The 19510-nt window shown below is 41.8% G+C and overlaps 3 protein-coding genes and 2 non-coding genes across 5 annotated transcripts; all 5 read left to right on the top strand.

Annotated features, from left to right (window-relative positions):
• The first annotated feature begins 1029 nt into the window (after positions 1 to 1029).
• naca (nascent polypeptide associated complex subunit alpha) lies at positions 1030 to 9464 on the top strand. Its single transcript, XM_030118733.1, has 8 exons — positions 1030 to 1106; positions 1657 to 1731; positions 8078 to 8163; positions 8356 to 8433; positions 8518 to 8664; positions 8791 to 8919; positions 9002 to 9124; positions 9342 to 9464. The coding sequence occupies exons 2-8, from the start codon at positions 1662 to 1664 to the stop codon at positions 9354 to 9356; spliced, it is 648 nt and encodes a 215-aa protein (XP_029974593.1). The 5' UTR covers positions 1030 to 1106; positions 1657 to 1661; the 3' UTR covers positions 9357 to 9464.
• Positions 2402 to 8071, top strand: LOC115408140 (proteoglycan 4-like). The gene has a single exon (XM_030118732.1). The coding sequence runs from the start codon at positions 5562 to 5564 to the stop codon at positions 7683 to 7685; it is 2124 nt and encodes a 707-aa protein (XP_029974592.1). The 5' UTR covers positions 2402 to 5561; the 3' UTR covers positions 7686 to 8071.
• Positions 8205 to 8276, top strand: LOC115408935 (small nucleolar RNA SNORD59). Its single transcript, XR_003933820.1, has one exon. It is a non-coding gene; the product is annotated as a small nucleolar RNA SNORD59 (small nucleolar RNA).
• Positions 9200 to 9273, top strand: LOC115408934 (small nucleolar RNA SNORD59). The gene has a single exon (XR_003933819.1). It is a non-coding gene; the product is annotated as a small nucleolar RNA SNORD59 (small nucleolar RNA).
• Positions 9465 to 13135: 3671 nt separating the features above from the next.
• ptges3b (prostaglandin E synthase 3b (cytosolic)) lies at positions 13136 to 17936 on the top strand. The gene is made up of 8 exons (XM_030119785.1): positions 13136 to 13390; positions 14606 to 14719; positions 14853 to 14922; positions 15027 to 15125; positions 15290 to 15379; positions 16676 to 16732; positions 17426 to 17453; positions 17542 to 17936. Coding segments are annotated over exons 1-8 (480 nt in total). The 5' UTR covers positions 13136 to 13388; the 3' UTR covers positions 17562 to 17936.
• Positions 17937 to 19510: the final 1574 nt, after the last annotated feature.

Genomic DNA, 19510 nt, shown 5'->3' with positions numbered 1-19510 from the left:
ATCAGAAGAGCCCATGAGGCTCTAACTGTGATTGGTCGAGGGGCGTTCGTCGCACGTTCTTATGGGAGGGGCTTAACTTGCGTAAGGGCGTGATGTCAGAGAAAACAGGACAGGATTGGCTGTGCTGGGTTTCAAATGGCCATCTTAGATGGGTCAAATCGCCATCGTGCTTAGCAAGATGGCGGAGATGCGGAATCCTGCCTACAGCACCTTTAATGCAGGTAATTTCATGAAAATAAAAAACTGACTAAAATTTTAAGAATCACATTTGATATATTTTCCCTTAAGATATGGCAATTTGAGGTTTTATTTTGAGCTTAAAGTGACTTCTTCCAATTTTACCTGTACAACTACTAATAATTTTTGGAAATTGCAAAGAAGTGTACTGGGGCAACAGTTGCTCCTGTTTGCTGTGCTGCATTTTGTCTGGTGAATCACATTAATATTGCACACAGATTTCAAGAAATAAGTGACTACATGTACATGTCGTTTAAAAAAACAGTTTTTTTAATATATACCACCTTTGTTTTAGCTCCATCTTGTGGTTGAGGGTGATGCTATGAGGCTGCAGATGGACAAACTGACAATATTCTCATCATCTTGAGCTCACGTGTTAAATTTTAGGCCACAAATGGTGTAACTTTGACAGCTCATACTGAAGTAGATGATCTTCAATGAGGTGTCAAGTCCTCTGTCCTATTTCCTTGTTACGACTTTTGCATAATAAAGAATCTCACCACAAAATTTTTCCAGCAAAATTTATGAATGAAATTCATGACAATGATACAGGGCTCATGAGGGGATGGGGCTTTGTGGAATGACTGCTTCACAATGTTCTGTTCTCACATCTCATTTGATAAAAAATGTCCCATATATATGTATTTGTTTATCAGTTAACTGTTATTCGGGTGAAAACGTTTTCTGTGGCAGTTTCCTGCAAGGCAATAATAATAATAATAATAATAATAATAATAATAATAATAATAGTAATAATAAAGTCGTCTGTTTTAACCGGAAGTTGTCATGGCGTCTCTCCCGGATATCACGCCGGATCAGAGGTCAGCGGTTCTCTCTCGCAGCCATCTTGGATCTAACGTCCTGAGTTGGTGAGTGTCTCCGCTGATAATCCGCCTTCATCCTGCCGTTTTTCACTATTCCACATCCCACACGAAGGTCTCAGACACTCACTTAATGTCTGCTGTTCACGGCAGTGTGAATATTGTCACCGTCAGGTCGCTGCGTTAGTCGATAAATGCTCCGCCGTGCTGCCGTTTACCGGCTCAAAATGGGGGAACATGATGTCTTCACTGACAGTCTGTTTGGGCCGCAGACAGCAAAGGGACGCGATGCGTGAAGTTTATTTGCGTGACAACAAGCAGGCTACCTGGCGGAGAATAAAATACAGTAGCTCGGCGGTTTGAAGACAAGTTTATTCGTAGGTTGCCTCCCAGTGTTGGGCTAACGCAGTGACTAATGTTAGCATGAGCTAATGTTAGCAAGTACTGCGCAAAAAGCATGGGTTCCCTCACCTTTTCACCTGACGACGAAGTCCGCAATATATCATCAGATGTTAATGAACTAAACGCCTTGATGACTTTGTTAGCGCTTCACCACAATTTGACTGATCGGGTTGTAACACGGTCTATTCCTCTGTAGCAACCATGCCCGGCGAAGCCACAGAAACGGTCCCTGTCACCGAGCAGGAGATGCAGCAGCCTCAAGTCGAGACTGGTGAGTATTGTTTGGTTTCTCCTCAGCCTGCCTACGCTACTTGATCTCCTTGAGTAGGGTCCTGGATCCCCACAAGCACATATTAATAATCCACGTGTGATAGTGTCCAGATTGAATAGAAGTGTAAACATGTAACCAATGAGGGGGGGTTCAGGGTGTGACTCTGAGTCGATTGAACAGGTGACACCAGCCATGTGGTGGATACAGTTGGAGCAGTGCTTTCATGCGGGACAAGTTACAATTGAGTGATCCAGAACCCTACATGTTATAACTTGAACTGACATAGTGTGACGCATAAGTGGAGTTTGTGCACAATGCATGGTTTTGAGTGTGGTTTGGTCTGTGCACAACAAATGCAAATCTTTGAAGAAGTAGTTAACAATGTCAGGGTTTTTTTTTCTCTAGTACTTACTGAATGTAAGTAATTTATTGTCATTACTCTTGGCTTTTAACCGTATGACTTACTGTGAGTTGCACATTCAAAACAATTGAATACTGGCAACTGGCTTTAGTAGCATATTTTATAAGCTGGCTGGCCCATTGACTAGCCTTGCTAAGTCAAATAGGACTGCACCTACTGAGTAATTCACTAATAATCAATTTCCTGTTTTTTTTTTTTTTTTAATATATGTAGCAGTAACATTTCAAAAATACAAATAGTCAGTTCAAACAATGAATTTTCTCATAGTGAATATCAAATACTTGTCTTGGTTGAAAATGCTACATTTTTTTATGCCGCTTTATAACAAATAGCATCTCTTTTCACAGTCTCTCTGTTGCTCCTTTTCACAGTCACTCCTTTTCCATTGTTTTTCCCCTCTTTGCTACTTCCAGATTTCCAGCAGTGTTTGCGTAGTTTTCAGCATCTGTGTTTTTCCCATGAAAGGCTGATTTCTGAAACATTCTATATTGTAGACTCAGAATGCTGCCCTTATGAGTGTCTGCACACACAGATGCTGTAGAATCAATCCTCTACCTCAGGAGGAAAATATTTCCTCTCAGAGTTAGAATCAGCTTATATTTGAAATATTGTATGGCTAGTGTAATTCACTCTGCTTTAGCTTCTCATTCTTTTCTCACTCACCCCCCAATCCCACTGACTCTGGATTCTATCAGCTTTAGCCTTTCTCTTTTTCTAGAGAACAAAAATGTAATGTAAACGTACCTATAAATGTTGCCAGGTCTGAAATATAATTACACTTTAAAGGACTATGGGCTAGTTTTTGTAAATTGCTTCGGTCTGTTTGAAGTTATTCTTCATTGACCAACTGTCGCCATCTTTTGATGTGATAAATAAAAACGTTGTTTTTACGTATTCAATTATGTCGACACGTTAACCCAGCGTTAATTTGAAATGCCTCTCACCTGAGCAAATGAAGAAATGCATGGTGTGTAAGTAGTACATTTCATATGCTCTGTCTGGAGAAAGTTGAAGTCCTTAACAGCAGTTACTCAGGCCTATCAAAGGAAAATGCTATTTAAAGGCTTTTTGAATTTGAGTGACACTGGCTAAGAGTTATTGACGGTGGTAATTGAGTACATGTTATCATGCGAAGAGGGGGTGTGTACACTAAGTAGTGAGTAATTGTGGGTAATGGTGCATATAAATAAGCCATCTTGTTATTCAGCAATAAATTGACTTAAATTACATCAAAGTCTACTGTCCCGATGTGATGGTCTCACTTGACTATACATGTGGAAATATTACTATTCTACAGTGTTTTGTGTTGCAGTGTGAAACCCTTTTAAAGAATGAATTCGCTGACTTCATTTATGTCAGCTCTGATAAAATAATAGTAAATCCTCAGTAGCAGTATTTATTGAAAGTATTCAGTTCAAATGTCATTCCAAAATGTAAATCATGATTGCACACTTTTGTTAATGCAGCTATCATCAGTGGAATATATTAGATGTCCTGTCAGTTTTGCTCTGAAATTATTTTATTCACCAATACCTGTAAAATAGTTTTTGTCCAGTAATTTTGTTAGATTAAGTAGTTTGAAAAATAGCACCTTTTTTTTTTTTTTTTCATTTTTTTCAATTGTGTCACTGGAAGACACTGCATGAAATTGTGAACACAATCAGTTTTCCTTTGAATGCACCCATTTCACTTAGTAGTTCTTAAAGACAGAAAATTCAAAACTAGCTCCACTTGTCCTCACAATCTTTGTGCTTGTTCACGTGTGGGGCACCATTTTGGGTTTTCCTTCACTAAGCCGCTTCATGAGGCTTGCACTTGAAACATCAACAGTGGTTGTCCAACCTGCCACCATTGTTCTTCCTTCATCAGCTGCAGGAGTTTTGACTTCTCCTGGGGTAGCTGTTCCTAATGCAAGCAAAGAAACCCCATCAGCGAACCCTTCATTTTCTTGCCTGCCTTCTCAAGATCAAGGCTTTGCAGAAGGAACTGGCACTCCTGCCACTTGTGATCGGCCAAATGGTCTTGGCGATACTCTTGAAGTGTCCGAGCTGAAAGAAGCAAATGAAGAGTCAACGTTGGTCTCGCCTGTAGAGCTGAGTGGTGACACAACTGGGGCTTCCATTGGTTTACCACCTCCTGAAGAGTCTGTTCCTGCCACTGAGGGTCCCATTATATCCCCAGGGCTGCAAAATCCTGAAGAGGCCCTTGCTGCCGAAATAGCCCCAAATCTGTCCATTGTTGCTACTAAAGAACCAACGGGCCAAGAGGTTACAAAGGCACAGATGTCTGAAGAAGATCAACAAATAGTAGAAGAAAAACCAACTGATTTACAACCCTCCGGTAATGAAGATGTAAATGGTGAACCCATGAAGACCACTGATACGCTGACAACTGCAGTCGAAGGCTTGGCTGATCTAAACCTTGATGCAGCTCAAGAGAAAGTGTCTGATGTGACCGTGGAAGTGGTGACTCAAAGTGAAAATCCCGAGAAGAACGAACCTGTCATACTTCTCTCCAAGCCCATTCAGTCTAAGGGGAACAGTGCAAATGATGTGGTTCCTATTTCCACCAGCAATCTGTCAGGTTGGTTTGAGTTCTGTGAAAACTGGGTTCATTCCCATCGTTGTTTATATCCCTATACACTGAATCCCCCTCATCAGATTTTGTCATTTGTAATTTGATTTAAAAAAAAAAAGTCTCTTTTGAAGCCTGTCTGTTGGTGCTCTTAAATTGATGGGATGTGAAAGGGTCAATTGCCTGTCTGTTCTGTACTTTAGTTTTTCCACATAGTGAGAGTAGTTAGATCAAGTGTCTTTTTGAGAATCAGAAATATTAATGGCTTAGAAATGTTATTTTCCCCAATATCAGTTTCATTTTAGCTTTGATAGAAAACCACTTAATTCAAATGAAATGTTATCAAATAGACAGCCTGGTCATTTTGCCTGGTGTTTGCTACTTTGTGCTTGAAGCACCAGATCAGAGGCGTGGTTTGTCTGACAGATCTTTGTGTCAACTCATGAGTCGTGATGTGTAATTAAAGTACACTTAGATCTTTGTGTTTAGTGCATCTTGACTAAATGTAGGTTTTCTGTGTGGAGATTGGTAGCACATACTGTGTATTTGGAACAACTCTTTTCCACTGGCATCTGAAAAGAGGGTCTTAACTCTAACACAAAGCAAATGTGTGCCGCCTTGGGTTTTTGGATTTCTAACCTGCATGGGTACAACTTTTACTGAATGAGCACCATATTAAAGAATCTTTTTTCACTCAGCTGCACCTCCTGCCCAACCTCCCTCCCTGCCACCCCAGGCAGCTGCTGGCCCTGCTAAGCCCAAAGGCAAAGATGCCAAGAGCGCAAAGGGTTCCTCTGCCCCAAAGGCTGTCCCTGGCAGAAGGAAGCGCTCTTCAATGTCTGCCTCTTCCTCCTCCCCCACTTCACCTAAATCTACCCCTTCCTCTGCTCCTCTTTCACCCGGGCTATCTCCCTTGGCTTCCTCGCCTGGTGGCGTATCCGCCCATCATTCCACCCGGTCTGGCCCTAAAGTTGTCAAAGCTGGCAAACAGGGCAAACCTCAAAAGGGGGAAGGGTTTGTTCCTGCTCCCGTTCAAGTGCAGGAAAAGCCAGCAGAGTCTGGTCTCAATCAACCTGTGCATGTTGAAACAAAGCCTGTATCAGCTGAGATGAAAATTCCATCTCCAGCTGTTAGTAAACCTGTTGCAGCTCCAGCTGCATTTAAAGTTACCTCAAAACCTGCTGTGGCAGCACCAGTTTCATTTTCAGATGCTATTGTTGCCAGCCCTCCCAAGTCTGTTGAAATGAAGGCACCTTCCTCAAAGGTTTCTTCTGTTTCTGCTACTGATGACGAGCTTCCTCCTCTCATACCTCCTGAGAAACCAATGAAACCAGTGCCTACAAGTTTGTCTTCTGCAGAGAAAGACAGTGTAAAGCTTGCTACATCTCCTGAAGTTCTTGCAGTTTGCCATGCTCCCCCCATTTCAGAAGTTAAGATTGAAGATCAGCACAAGCCATTGCCTGTTAATGTTGCTGCTGAACCAGCACCAGTGAAGACAAGTTTGTCTCCTGTAGAGAAAGAGAGTGTAAAGCTTGCTACATCTGATGCAGTTCTTGCAGTTTGCTATGCTCCCCCCATGACAGTTTCAAAAGTTATGATTAAAGATGAGCCCAAGCCATTGCCTGTTAATGTTGCTGCTGAACCAGCACCAGTGAAGACAAGTTTGTCTCCTGTAGAGAAAGAGAGTGTAGAGCTTGCTACATCTGATGCAGTTCTTGCAGTTTGCTATGCTCCCCCCATGACAGTTTCAAAAGTTATGATTAAAGATGAGCCCAAGCCATTGCCTGTTAATGTTGCTGCTGAACCAGCACCAGTGAAGGCAAGTTTGTCTCCTGTAGAGAAAGAGAGTGTAGAGCTTGCTACATCTGATGCAGTTCGTGCAGTTTGCTATGCTCCCCCCATGACACTTTCAAAAGTTATGATTGAAGATGAGCCCGAGCCATTGCCTGTTAAAGTTGCTGCTGAACCTACTGAGGTTGCCAAGCCCACCGTTGAGGCTAAACCTGCCCCTGTGGAGGAGGCCAAGCCTACTGTTGAGGCTAAACCTGCCCCTGTGGAGGAGGCCAAGCCTACTGTTGAGGCTAAACCTGCCCCTGTGCAGGAGGTCAAGCCTACCGTTGAGGCTAAACCTGCCCCTGTACAGGAGGCCAAGCCCGCCGTTGAGGCTAAACCTGCCCCTGTAAAGGAGGCCAAGCCTGCCGTTGAGGCTAAACCTGCCCCTGTAAAGGAGGCCAAGCCTGCCGTTGAGGCTAAACCTGCCCCTGTGCAGGAGGTCAAGCCCGCCGTTGAGGCTAAACCTGCCCCTGTAAAGGAGGCCAAGCCTGCCGTTGAGGCTAAACCTGCCCCTGTAAAGGAGGCCAAGCCTGCCGTTGAGGCTAAACCTGCCCCTGTGCAGGAGGTCAAGCCCGCCGTTGAGGCTAAACCTGCCCCTGTGCAGGAGGTCAAGCCCGCCGTTGAGGCTAAACCTGCCCCTGTAAAGGAGGCCAAGCCTGCCATTGAGGCTAAACCTGCCCCTGTAAAGGAGGCCAAGCCCGCCGTTGAGGCTAAACCTGCCCCTGTGGACGAGGCCAAGCCCGCCGTTGAGGCTAAACCTGCCCCTGTGGAGGAGGCCAAGCCCGCCGTTGAGGCTAAACCTGCCCCTGTGGAGGAGGCCAAGCCTGCCGTTGAGGCTAAACCTGCCCCTGTGGAAGCCGAAAAACCGTCCCAAGTTGAGCCCGCTGTCCCTGCACCCCGTAAACTCACATTTGCAGAGGCCGTTGCAAAACCTTCCCCTGTTAAACCTGAAGCTGAAGTAATCGGCACGACCCCTGAACCCGTCCCCTCGCCAAAACCTGCCCCACCACCTTCCAAAACCCCTGCCAAGGTGGAGTCCATCAAGAACGAAGCTGGTATTTCATTACTCTCCTCTTTCATGCCTTCTGTTTCAGCTGTCACCATGTTCTCGGACATAGTTATTTAGATATGCTGTTATTAAAGAGAGGTTGTTTTTTTTTGTTTTGTTTTTTTGTGCCTTGAATTAAATGCTCAGTTTTAAGATGTACCTTGTGACTCTACTCCTGATTTCAAGAAAAGATTTGCATTTTCATCCTTATACTATAGGTTTTAATCCAACTTTGATTTTGTTCAGAATGCCTTGTTTCAGAGGCCAAGGTGGTATGTTATAGTAACATGCTTTAAAAAATATAGGTTTGAGACAAATTGTCAATACACTGAGTGGTTTGTAATCCTTGGGCAATATAGACATGCTTTGTCAAAATCACTTAATTTTTTTTCCCCAGGTCAATTTTCAGACATGCATACATGCGATAGAAGCCATGTTGTGTCTAAATTGTCTACTGATGATGTCTTTAGGATCCGGCACTGAATCAGACAGTGACGACTCCGTTCCAGAGCTGGAGGAACAGGACTCGGCACAAACACAGACGCAACAAGCTCAGGTGAGGTTCTAGTGTTGCTGCAACGGACTGAGATTGTTTCCTCTTCGGTGATGATTAACACAGACTTTCGTTCTTCTGAGCCTATTGAAGCCAACATTTCTGTCCTGAGAAGAGTCATTATCACAGTCGGATTTGATAAATTGTTGTTTTTTTTCCCTTAACTCATGCAGTTGATGAATTTTCCTTCTTTAGCTTGCTGCTGCTGCTGAAATAGACGAAGAACCTGTCAGCAAAGCCAAACAGAGCCGCAGCGAAAAGAAAGCACGAAAGGTAATTGTTTAATGTTCATTAAGTATTCGGTTGTTTTTAAGTCTTCTTTGGTCACATTTACCAACTTACTGCCATTTCTCGCAGGCAATGTCAAAGCTTGGTCTCAGGCAGGTCACAGGGGTCACCAGGGTCACCATCCGCAAGTCAAAGAACATCCTGTTTGTCATCACCAAACCAGACGTCTACAAGAGCCCTGCATCAGACACATACATCGTCTTCGGTGAAGCCAAGGTAAGGAGCTGCTTTCATATTTATTGAAATGTTGCACACATGGTGCGCGTACTGTATGAAACAAGAAACTTGTGATGTTGTTCACCAAATTTTGCATTGATTAATTTCACATCATTTGTGCTCCAGATTGAAGATCTGTCCCAGCAAGCCCAGCTGGCAGCCGCAGAAAAGTTCAAGGTGCAGGGAGAGGCTGTATCGAATATCCAGGAAAACACACAGACGCCAACAGTACAGGAGGAGAGCGAAGAGGAAGAGGTGAGATGCAGCTTTGAGAAGGGGTGGACTTTTATCTGGTGTGGAGATTTTAGAGTTAAGTATGTATTGATTGTCTTATCAGGTTGATGAAACCGGAGTTGAGATTAAGGACATCGAACTCGTCATGTCACAAGCCAACGTGTCGCGGGCGAAGGCTGTACGCGCTCTGAAAAACAACAACAACGACATCGTCAATGCCATCATGGTAACTTTATTTTCCTAATTGTGGTGTTGTGCCTATAGTTTTATTGTGACCCACCGTAGTGAATCCATTTAAATCTCTTCGGTGATGATTAACACAGTGACTTTCGTTCTTCTGAGTTTCCTGAAGCCAACATTTCTGTCCTGAGAAGAGAGGAGACTCTTCAAACTCATTTTACATTAACCTAAACTGTGTTTAACCTTTACGTTTTTCCTTGCAGGAGTTGACGATGTAGTGGGACCCTGCTGACGCAGAGTTGAAGAAAGGTTGCTGATTTACTCCTGAGCTCGTTTATACAGTTTATACCTGAGGTGGAAATAAAGTTGTGGCTTGATGAATTGAACGGTTTGTGTTTTGTTGTTTTTTTTCCTCAGGAAGAGCTTGTTGGGTGTGGGGTTTTACAGTGGGCTGAGATAGGTAATTGTCTAAGTCAAATATTTTTATTTCAACATTCAGCAGGACACCAGGGTAGAGGCTCAGGATTTCATTTGCAGCTATTGGAGATGACAGTCCTGAACATAGGCACTGTTAAACCCCATTTTGTATTTTCTTTTTTTTTTACCGCCCTCTGTTAAGCTGTACAAATTCTGTTGGAAATATTGGAAATGATGAAACAGTTTTTGATCATGAATACTACAAGAACTATGTTAAACTTCATACTCAATTTTTAGTGCTGCTGACATGCTTTTACTTGAATGCTTTTCAACTCATGAGGTTTTGGACAAATATGAAGAGATTAAACTTACTAATTTTACAATCTTATCCAGAACTGCTTTCACCATGAAATTTTTCAAGTGTTATCATTCTCCTCTTGTAATTGTCATTATGGCTGAAAAGCATAGTAATACTCATGCAATGCTTGAATGTATCGGATGGTATGAAGCTCCATGCATGTGTTGGTACACTACCGGTTTAACTGGATTTTCATTGCAGATGTTTGACTTGAAAGCTTTGCAACATGTGCCTTAGATTTTTGGTGTTCAGACAGCACCACCTAAAGATTCGACTAATTTCAACTCGATAATAGATATATTTTATATTTCTATGCTACAAGTAAAAGTTATGTATGACTAAGATGTTTCACCTTTACAAAAAGCTGGAGAAGAGAAAACGTGTTACCATCTGAAGGTTTGAGACTGATAAAAGTTTGAAGTTGAAGTGAAAGAAGATGTTATTGAAAATGCTAGGTTGGGTGTGTGGAAGAACGTCATACAGGTTAGATATGGTGGTGAGTGGCTCAAAGCTTAAATTATGAAGTTCAGAAAATACTGGCACAGCAAAACGGGCTGAAAATTAAGCATTCTGAGAATCCAAGTACACTTTAGTTAAATAATCCCAACTGAGAGATTGAGAAAACTTTGATCCCACAGGGCAATTCATTTGCAGCAAACCTCGATGCAATTCACAAACACACCAAAGTCATTCCCTTTGTGCCTGTACTAACAATTCAGAAAATGTAAGGCTCACACAAACACACCAAAGTCATTCCCTTTGTGCCTGTACTAACAATTCAGAAAATGTAAGGCTCAAAACCAACAATAGTACTACACAATATTAAAGAGATCAATATGTCACATAGTCCTCCCTACTTAAAGGTGCATTAAGGAGTTTTACAACCTTAAAAATACTTATTTTCCACCATAAATATGTTACACATTTTAACGATGTGTACAGTGTGCCCTGACATATTCATTACAAGTACCTCTAACAGCGCTAAATTGTCACTTGAAAGTTGCAGTGCCGGTCCGGCACCAGCATTTTTTTGGGGAGAATTTGAAAGGAATGACGTAATGCGCGCTCCGGCTGGATAGGTTTCATTTTGTCCACCAGATGCTTAGTGAGCAACAACTGAGCAGAATCTTCCAGAAAGTAAGAAAAGACCGGCTTCTAGCACTGCCACAGCTCCAGCACAGACTCCACCAGGTAAAAGAAACTTAAATCTTACTTGAGCGCTACTAAACGAGCGAAGAGGGAGTTCCCCTCTTCCGTGCACGCGAGCCACAGGGACGAGTTTTTCACTAAGCTGCATTACGCCCAAGGCCTGCAGGGGGCGCTGTTTCGCATAAAACGTGCAAACTCCTTAAGGCACCTTTAAGCAATACAGTCCCTTCAGAGTTTAATAGCAGAGGGAACATAAGACTTAGAGAAGCAGTTTGTTTTCCGAGAAGGTACATTAAAACGACGCCCAGAAGGCATCAGCGTAAACTCTGAGGACAGAGCATGGAGAGGCTGACCCAGGATACATTTAGCCTTCTTTATCACCTGCTCCTCCCAGAGAGAATACAAGTCCCTTTGTTTAACTCCAATGATTTTAGAGCAAGTTTTGACAATGTTCTGGAGTTTGTTTTTCTCTTTCACAGACAAGCCATTGAACCAACAAATATATGAACAAGTTAAAAGGCTTTCTATAAAACAACAATAAAAATTGCAGAGAATCCCTTTGTTTATATTAAAAGAGTTCAGTTTCCTTAAGAGATAGATTCTCTGCTGACCACGTTTAACAATGGACTCTGTGTTTATGTCAAACCGTAACTTGTCATCAATCCAAGTGCCAAGGTATTTATACTTATCCACAAGTTCAACCACCTCACCATGGATAACACTGTCACCATGGGAGGATGTGGCGCGTCTAAAATTGATAACCATGTCTTTGGTTTTTAAAACATTTAAATCAAGGTGGTTACTGTCGCACCAATTGACAAACTCTGACAGCGCAGGGCCATGGTTCATTTCAGGTCAACTGTGGCAATGTCTGGCAATAGTCAAAAATCTGTATTCACAAATTCGCCTTTTCTTTAATGAAAGTCACACAATTATACTATGTAAAATTGGCTTTTATCTAATCCTTCCTCGTATTGTATATATGTCTATGCAGATTCACTTAACTCATGCTCAAGATTTTTTTTTTTCTTTGCCAGCCATGAAGAACTCTAAACTCAAAATAACAATAAAGTTATGTACTTCCTGGTTTCATAGTGAGACTGTGTTCTATTTTTAGTTGGAAGCTTTTACATATGGAATTTACGTTTTCTCTCCTGCATGTTTGGCTTCTTCTATGGTCCAAAAATGTGGACTTGAGGTTAATTTGTGACTAAATGGCCAGTAATGGCCTGGTGCTCATTCATGGGTGTATCCTGCTTCCTCCCATGGAAAACTGAGATTAACGGCAGCGACCCTGCACTGAAGAAAGGAGTGGAGATGGTTAACAAGTGTGCCACGCTGCTAGAAGCTGAATTGAATAGAAAGCAGAATCATATGTAAACTAGTATTTTCTGGTATTTTTCACAAGGGTACATTAATGAAACTTCTGTCTTTGGCCTCAAGAGGTGCACCTGTTTTTTTTGTTTTGTTTTTTTTGTTATATACATTTTTTAAAAAGGTGTTTAAAGCAGCAATTTACTCTAGAAAGAGCATGAGAAAAATAAACACAAATTGAATCCCGGAGTGAGCTTACTTACATCATAATCATCAAATAAACATCTTCATACCAGTTCACTGGTTGGTGAAAATATCCAGTTGTGTATTTACGTGCAAAATACATATGGTGTGTTTTTATATTACATCAATATACTTTTCGTTTTGAGTGGTACTCAACAAGTAAATTAAAATTGTAAAAGACCAAGGTGTCAATTTGAGACTTCAAATATTGTTACTTGTGGATATATGTCAGTGTGTGACTTCAGAATCAAAAACGCTTTGCGCATAAAAACACTGAACTTGGACATCTTTGTTTTTGTATAGTGCAAAAACTCTGTAAACAGAAAATTAAAAAAAAAGTGTTGATGTTCACTGAGTTGTACATAAACGACCTGTGGTGTGTTATCGCGCGCCGAGGCGCTCAGAATGGCTGTTTCTACAAACAGATGCATGCAGTATCACACATAAATCCCTAAAACATTAGTTTGAGCCCAGGTTATTCGAGGTGGTCGTCCTGGGTGGTGTGGTAGCCATAGCTAATCGTATTACATTTACTGGAGTCGCTCTTCGTCGCGCGCGGTTCACGTCGCGTCACCCGCAGCTGCGGCTGAAAGCTCCAGAAGCGTCTCGTGCGCTCTGGCTGCGTCAGCGCTGCGATTCTCAACCCCGGGATACGAAGACCAGATCCGGAGCAGAGTCCACAGGCGACAGGCGCTCTGTATCGGCTCTCTGTGTGTGTGTGAGAGAGGGAGAGTGATTGTGTGGGCGGTTTTCCTTCTTTTTGCAGGGACCATCAGTCTTCTCACCGACCTGTTTAATCTGCGGTAAAGAAGCCCGCTTCTCTTCAGACATGTAAGTTTGTGGAGAGTTACGAGGAAAGTGCCGGAGCGCAGCCCACGGAGCTAGCCGGCTAACGTTAGCCGCCTGACAACATGCTTTTCTGCAAAGGCGGGAGGGATGGCTGGCCTAGCCCCAATTAACCCCGAGCTAATGCTAATCGAGTGCTGTATAAGCCCATGAAATTAACACTGTGTACCGTCACTAACGCCACATCGGGCCCGGTTGGCCTGCTTTAGCGGGGAAGTGTGCTACATTTAGCCTCGGCGTGGGTCAGGTGCACCGCATGGCTCGACTGAAGGGGTCCCGGGGCTGTTAGCAGAGCTAGCACGGGCTCCATTCAGACATGCTGTGGACTGCTGCTAGCTTTAGATTAGCATGGGATTTGTTATAAAAGTCAGGATTTTACGGTTATCATGAGAAATCGCTCAATGCTACTAGCAAGGCTAGACCCGTTAATCTTTAGCCGCTTGGCTGCAAAGTCATGGCGGAGGGAAGCAACAGTTTTAGCATCTTGTTTTAATAAAAGTTAACGCCATCCTCCGTACACTGTATTGGACGTTTGTAAGAGGATTTGTCCAATAAGGCCATCACTTCAGTGCTACCAGGAAGCAGTGATCATTAATCTCTTGTCAACATATATTTTTAAAAATGAGGTTCTTACAAGATAAACTGCATTAACTGACCTTAGACTTAGGAAGTCAATGACATTTCACAATAAACCTTCACGTTTCTTCTATGTTCATCATAATACTACAGATTTGTCTTCTCTATAAATATGATTCATATGCAAGGCTTGCATCACTACGCAATGAACACTGAAGGCTTAATTCTCTCATTCAGGACCTGAATGCTCAACTTTTATAGTTGTCAGTTTAATGGACTTTGCTATTACTCACATGTAGGAAAGCCACAGCTGTAGTCCAGCCAAATGTCTGCCCTAATTATGCACAGATCTTTCACTTTTAATTCTCGTGACACTGGAGCCCACTGTGCAATTTGATGCTGCGTGGCAACCTGATACAAAGGCTTTACGATGGCAAGCTGTTGCACCTCAAGGCATGCCCCCTTGTTACCAGAACTTGTATGGTGTATTTATGAAGGTTGTGGCTCTTCAGACATCTGTTTTACAGCAAATGGAACACACGCATAATCTATTTAACAACACTAATAGCTGAACTTGGAATGGTTTGAGTGATTTTTAACTCCCTCCCTTGTTTCTTCTTACAGGCATCCAGCAACTGCCAAGTGGTACGACAGGAGGGACTGTGTTTTTATAGAGTTCTGTGTAGCAGACAGCAAAGATGTAAAAGTCAATTTTGATAAAGCAAAGTGTGGCTTCAGGTATGTTTTTCTCCAAACAAAGATATGAACATGTTTTCATTAAAAAAATTCCTGGTGTATAGTCTTGCTTTCAAAGTTTCTGCTTCGGTTTAAGGAATTGAGATTGTGCTTGATGTTTTGTTTCCCACCACAGCTGTCTTGGAGGAACTGACAACGTCAAGCATGAGAATGAAATAGACCTTTTTGAAGATATCGATGAAAATGTAAGCTGCATTCATTACATAATGTGAATCCATTTAAGCTGAGTTTACTTAGTGCTGCTTTGATACTATGAAGTAACCATATATTGCATCTTCTTTCAACGCAGGAGTCCAAACATAAACGTACAGACCGCTCAGTGTTGTGCTTTCTACGGAAAGCACAACCAGGGAAGGCGTGGCCAAGACTAACAAAAGAGAAGGCCAAGGTGAGTCACACAACAGCCAGCCGGCCGTCCTCTATACCTGCTTTATCCATGTTAGTTGCACGGAGCCTAGTTAACATTGGCCTGAGGTAAGGATACGTCTCAGGCCAGTTCGTAAGGCGAACACTGAGATGACAGAATTAAGTGGTCGCTTTGTGTCTCCACAGCTGAGTTGGCTCAGTGTTGACTTCAACAACTGGAAAGACTGGGAGGACGAGTCGGACGATGACATGGGCCAGTTCGATCAATTCTCAGATGTAAGTGGAATCAATCACTGAAAATCTGGTTTGGAAGCAAAATTTGAAACACTTTTGTGAGGAAGTATTGCCCAGCTGGCCCACACACACGGGAAAAAATATCTCTCATCAACGCAAGCTCGTGATAGTACAGCGATTGGACATTATTTAGCTGAATGAGGCAGTTCAAATAATGTTATTCATGTAAAATGAGGGATTGATTTCATGTCTGCAGATGTACTTTTGAAGTAAAGTAGCAACAGTTTTGAGATGGCGGACTGTGGGAGAGGATAGAAACAGCCCTGGCTGACGGGGAGTTACACCACTGGTTCATGTCCTTTAATTTCCTGTCTTGGCTCCAATAATGTCAAAAAACTTTTGCAGCAGACCTATTTCGGATGTTTACTCCATGTAGATACATTCCCACAATTAAATCTTTCAAAGCACATGAACTTAAAAAGCTGCTCCCCATATTGTTTTGTCTGAACTGGCTTGTTGAGGGCACTTGAACTTGTGTTTCAAAAATGAGCAGCATCACTTTATTTAGAGGTTTTTTATTTGTCAGTGTTTTATTTAGTCAAGACATCCTCGCAAAAAAAACCGTAGTGATTTTTGAATTCTTAAAAAGGGGAATTGATGTGCGTCCAGTGATAAAATACAGGTTTGGAGGAAATGTGAAACTGGGCAGTAGTGACTTCTGTTTATTCGCATAGCACCACACCCACAAATCAGGCAGGATGTAAAAGCTACACATAAGCTGGATTTCTAGTGCTAAGCAGTTCTCTAGCGTCTCGTGTCAAACAGTCTGCTCTTTGTGCCTCTCTCATCCATGAACATTCACACAAACTCCACAATCAGCAGGATGGCATTTACCATGACTAATAGACATTTGTAAATCCTGCTGTAAGTATCCACTGATGCTGCTGAAAGGCAGTCAACAGTTACCATGGAAACCGTTCAACAGTAGATAAGAAACGCCAGCTCCGTCAATCCACTACCTCGCCTTTTTTTTTCTCCTTTTTTAATGTGTACATGTGACATCAACCACTCCACCACATGTTTAGATGCATGACACCAGAAATGATTTCATCAAGACTTTTAATGGTTTTAACCACGGCGGTGTGGTGACGATGCGTAAGAGGAGAGATCTCAGATTGACTGCTCTGCTCATCAGACAATACACTTCTCTTGAAATGCCCCGTGAGCTGCCCACCTTGCCTTTTTTGAATTTCCAGATTGATCACCATTTATGGTTTTTTGTCGCTGTAGGAAAAGTGAATGACAGACTTTAACACATGGTGTGTTTCGACATTACAGATGATGAACAACATGGGAGGAGACGACGACCTTCCTGATCTAGATGGGGCAGATGACGTAAGAATCCTCTTTTCCTTTCAGTTCTGAACACTTTTGCTGTCCTTTAAGAGTTTGGCTTGTTTTGTGTTTATTAATACTATTTTTCCAGCACCTTTTGTTCAACAAAACAATTCAACCACCAAATCATCAAAATGAATGGCACCTTGGTCAGTGGTTATTTACACTGGAGTGGTTTGGGTTCAGGGAGGAATGGGACACAGGATACTTCAGTGCAGGCTGATGGGAGCATAAACTTAATGTTAAATTACCTGTCATGTGTACATAACCAATCAAACATGCCCAGCAAAGCTGGTATAGTCCAATGTGATGGTAGCTACATTATATTGTGAAATAATGAAAATACATTTTGGAAAATGCTGCTTTGTCCCATGAACCAGAAAAAGAAAAAACATTGATCCCAAATGCAGGCCAAACCATGACTTTAAACACAGTTTAAATTCTGAGGCAAAAGCAGAATGGCAAAAGGATATAAAAGGCCAGAATATAGTGGACAGCTAGGAAAATGTTCATTGTAATTGTTTTTTTTTTCTTCCAGCTGCTTTTTAAAACTTGATAGAGAACAGAAGTGAATTGCCACTTCTTTTTTTTGTGAATGGCAAACCAGGAAGCCACCATGACTTTATAGATGTTAATGTCGTGAAATCAGATGATTTCCCGTGTTAACACTTCCTCAACTGTTGTGTTTTTTAGGACGACTCTGCAGATAGCGACGATGAAAGTAAGTCTTTGGGATCTTTTAACCACAAAAACTGCAACCGTAATTCCTCATTCTGACTCCTGAATGCTTCCTTTTCTTCGACTTTCAGAAATGCCGGATTTGGAGTAGAAGGCTGAGAGACTCTGGAGATGAAATGGAAGAACAAGAGGGCAAGGGGAAACCTAACAAATATATATCTTGAAATTGAAGGCAGTGACAAACAACTGTACATATGAGTCAGTAGCCATATTTAAATCCATAGCCTCAGCTCCAAACTCTTAACCAATCAGTCCACTGAAGGTTGATATGCATGGTATTGTACAGAGCAGCTATCTCCACTTCCATTTGCTGTACTGCACCTTTTGGGTTTTGTTGTTTTACTGTTAAATATTACAACTAAGCACATCTTATTTGTTGGAAAAACTGTATAGTTGTCCTCATGAGCAATACATGTCAAGAGATTTCCAATTTGTTTTTGCGATTCAAAGTGGTGGTTAAAAAAATGACTAGGCCCAGCCATTTCAAAATGTCGTGGTTTTAAGTTCATTGAGAAGTGTAGTTCGATTTAAGATGATCTGAAGATTTTATTGATTGGGTTCCTCTAAAGCCTTCCATGTGCCGTGAATTAGATATCCAGGAAGCCAGTCTTTGTTTCCGTAGCTTAACCTTCCAGCTTACATGTTTCCCTTTACTCTTTTCTTTAATGTTTTGAGAATTGAAGCAAATTAGAACTCATTACAGAAATATAGTCATCCTCCCAGTGATCACCCGCTGTACTTTGTTAATCCAAACCAGCTCCACGTGTTTGGCATCTGAACGGTTCTCTCTTCATATCCACCCGACACTCACACTCAAGTGATGTACTGCAAAGTGAAACGTCTCACAGCTGATGTAAAGAGGCTCGAAGCTCGGCGACGCCTCGGCTTCGCGTGGTTTGTTGCTCTTCTCCAGGTTCTTTGCGTTTGTTCATCTAGAATAGGCCCTCCCTCGATGGCGGGGGGAGCGTTTGGAACAATGTGGCGACGTGTAATGACCAAATTATATTTGCACTGTCAATAAAAATGTAAGGGGAGACAAGTAATGTTGACTTACAGTGGAAATTCTTTTTTTTATTGTCTACATCTTTCTAATAAACTGTTTAAGAATCAGTACGAGGTGTTTTTATTATATGGTGTGCAAACTTAAGCTTCTTCCCACGAATGTTGGCATTGACACTGCATGGGAATGTTGAACTGGGATTTGAATGTTAGGAAATTTATGAGTGTCTATGGACTATATGCACAACTCAACCACTTCCTGAACTTCAGGAGGCTCTTTGCTTCCTGTCTTTCATGATAGGACGAGCTGATTAATCCAGGTGTGTCCGACCTCTGTAACCACAAAAGTAATGGTCAGACACACCTGCATTAATCAGCTCATCCTATCACGAAAGACGGGAAGCAAAGAGCCTCCTGAAGTTCAGGAAGTGATTGAGTTGTGCATAGAGTCCATTACATGTCAATCATGGAATGAAACAAATTATAAATGCATAAAAAATGTTCATTTTCAAAAATACAGCTATCAACAAATGTCCACGCAGGTATATATAGATCAAATGCCTTGCAAATAAGTATGCCTGCTTTTATGAATTTACAAATGAATAAATCTAAATCTACACACCTACCTGGACATACATATACTTGTATTGACTCATATAACATCTGAAAAGAGGAAGATTTAAAAGTCATACCCCTTCTCCAACATTCAATTATATTTCTAGTTAATTAATCCTGCTTCCTGAGTCTGATGTAAAAAAAAAATATATAACAAGTATAAATCTGACATTGAACAGCTTTATCTTAATTTATTAAGTATATATACTCGAGAAGAGAAACAATGGAACGTGAATCTTTCACTCATCATGGAGTTCAAGAATAAAGTGGAAATTTGTCAAGTCCATCCCTAAAACTCCTCCATAGAAAACCAATGAGGCTGCACGCTGCAGCGTGGAGTGTACTTTTAGGAGTAAGTTTCTGAAGTGATCCAACTTTTTACTTAATGATGTGTACAGATGAGTATCAAGGATTAGCCAGATGATG

This window comes from Salarias fasciatus, chromosome 20 (genome assembly GCF_902148845.1).
Source record: "Salarias fasciatus chromosome 20, fSalaFa1.1, whole genome shotgun sequence".
In the NCBI taxonomy this organism is placed as follows: domain Eukaryota; kingdom Metazoa; phylum Chordata; class Actinopteri; order Blenniiformes; family Blenniidae; genus Salarias; species Salarias fasciatus.
This window is presented reverse-complemented; position numbering and strand designations above follow the sequence as displayed.

Coding starts and splice junctions, on each gene's coding strand:
- ptges3b (XM_030119785.1), top strand. Junction 14,720..14,852: donor AAAGCAAAGTGTGGCTTCAG/GTATGTTTTTCT, acceptor TTCCCACCACAG/CTGTCTTGGAGGAACTGACA. Junction 17,454..17,541: donor TGCAGATAGCGACGATGAAA/GTAAGTCTTTGG, acceptor TTCGACTTTCAG/AAATGCCGGATTTGGAGTAG.
- LOC115408140 (XM_030118732.1), top strand. CDS start 5,562: ATGTCTGCCTCTTCCTCCTCCCCCACTTCACCTAAATCTACCCCTTCC.
- naca (XM_030118733.1), top strand. CDS start 1,662: ATGCCCGGCGAAGCCACAGAAACGGTCCCTGTCACCGAGCAGGAGATG. Junction 8,164..8,355: donor CACAGACGCAACAAGCTCAG/GTGAGGTTCTAG, acceptor TTCCTTCTTTAG/CTTGCTGCTGCTGCTGAAAT. Junction 8,665..8,790: donor TCGTCTTCGGTGAAGCCAAG/GTAAGGAGCTGC, acceptor TTTGTGCTCCAG/ATTGAAGATCTGTCCCAGCA.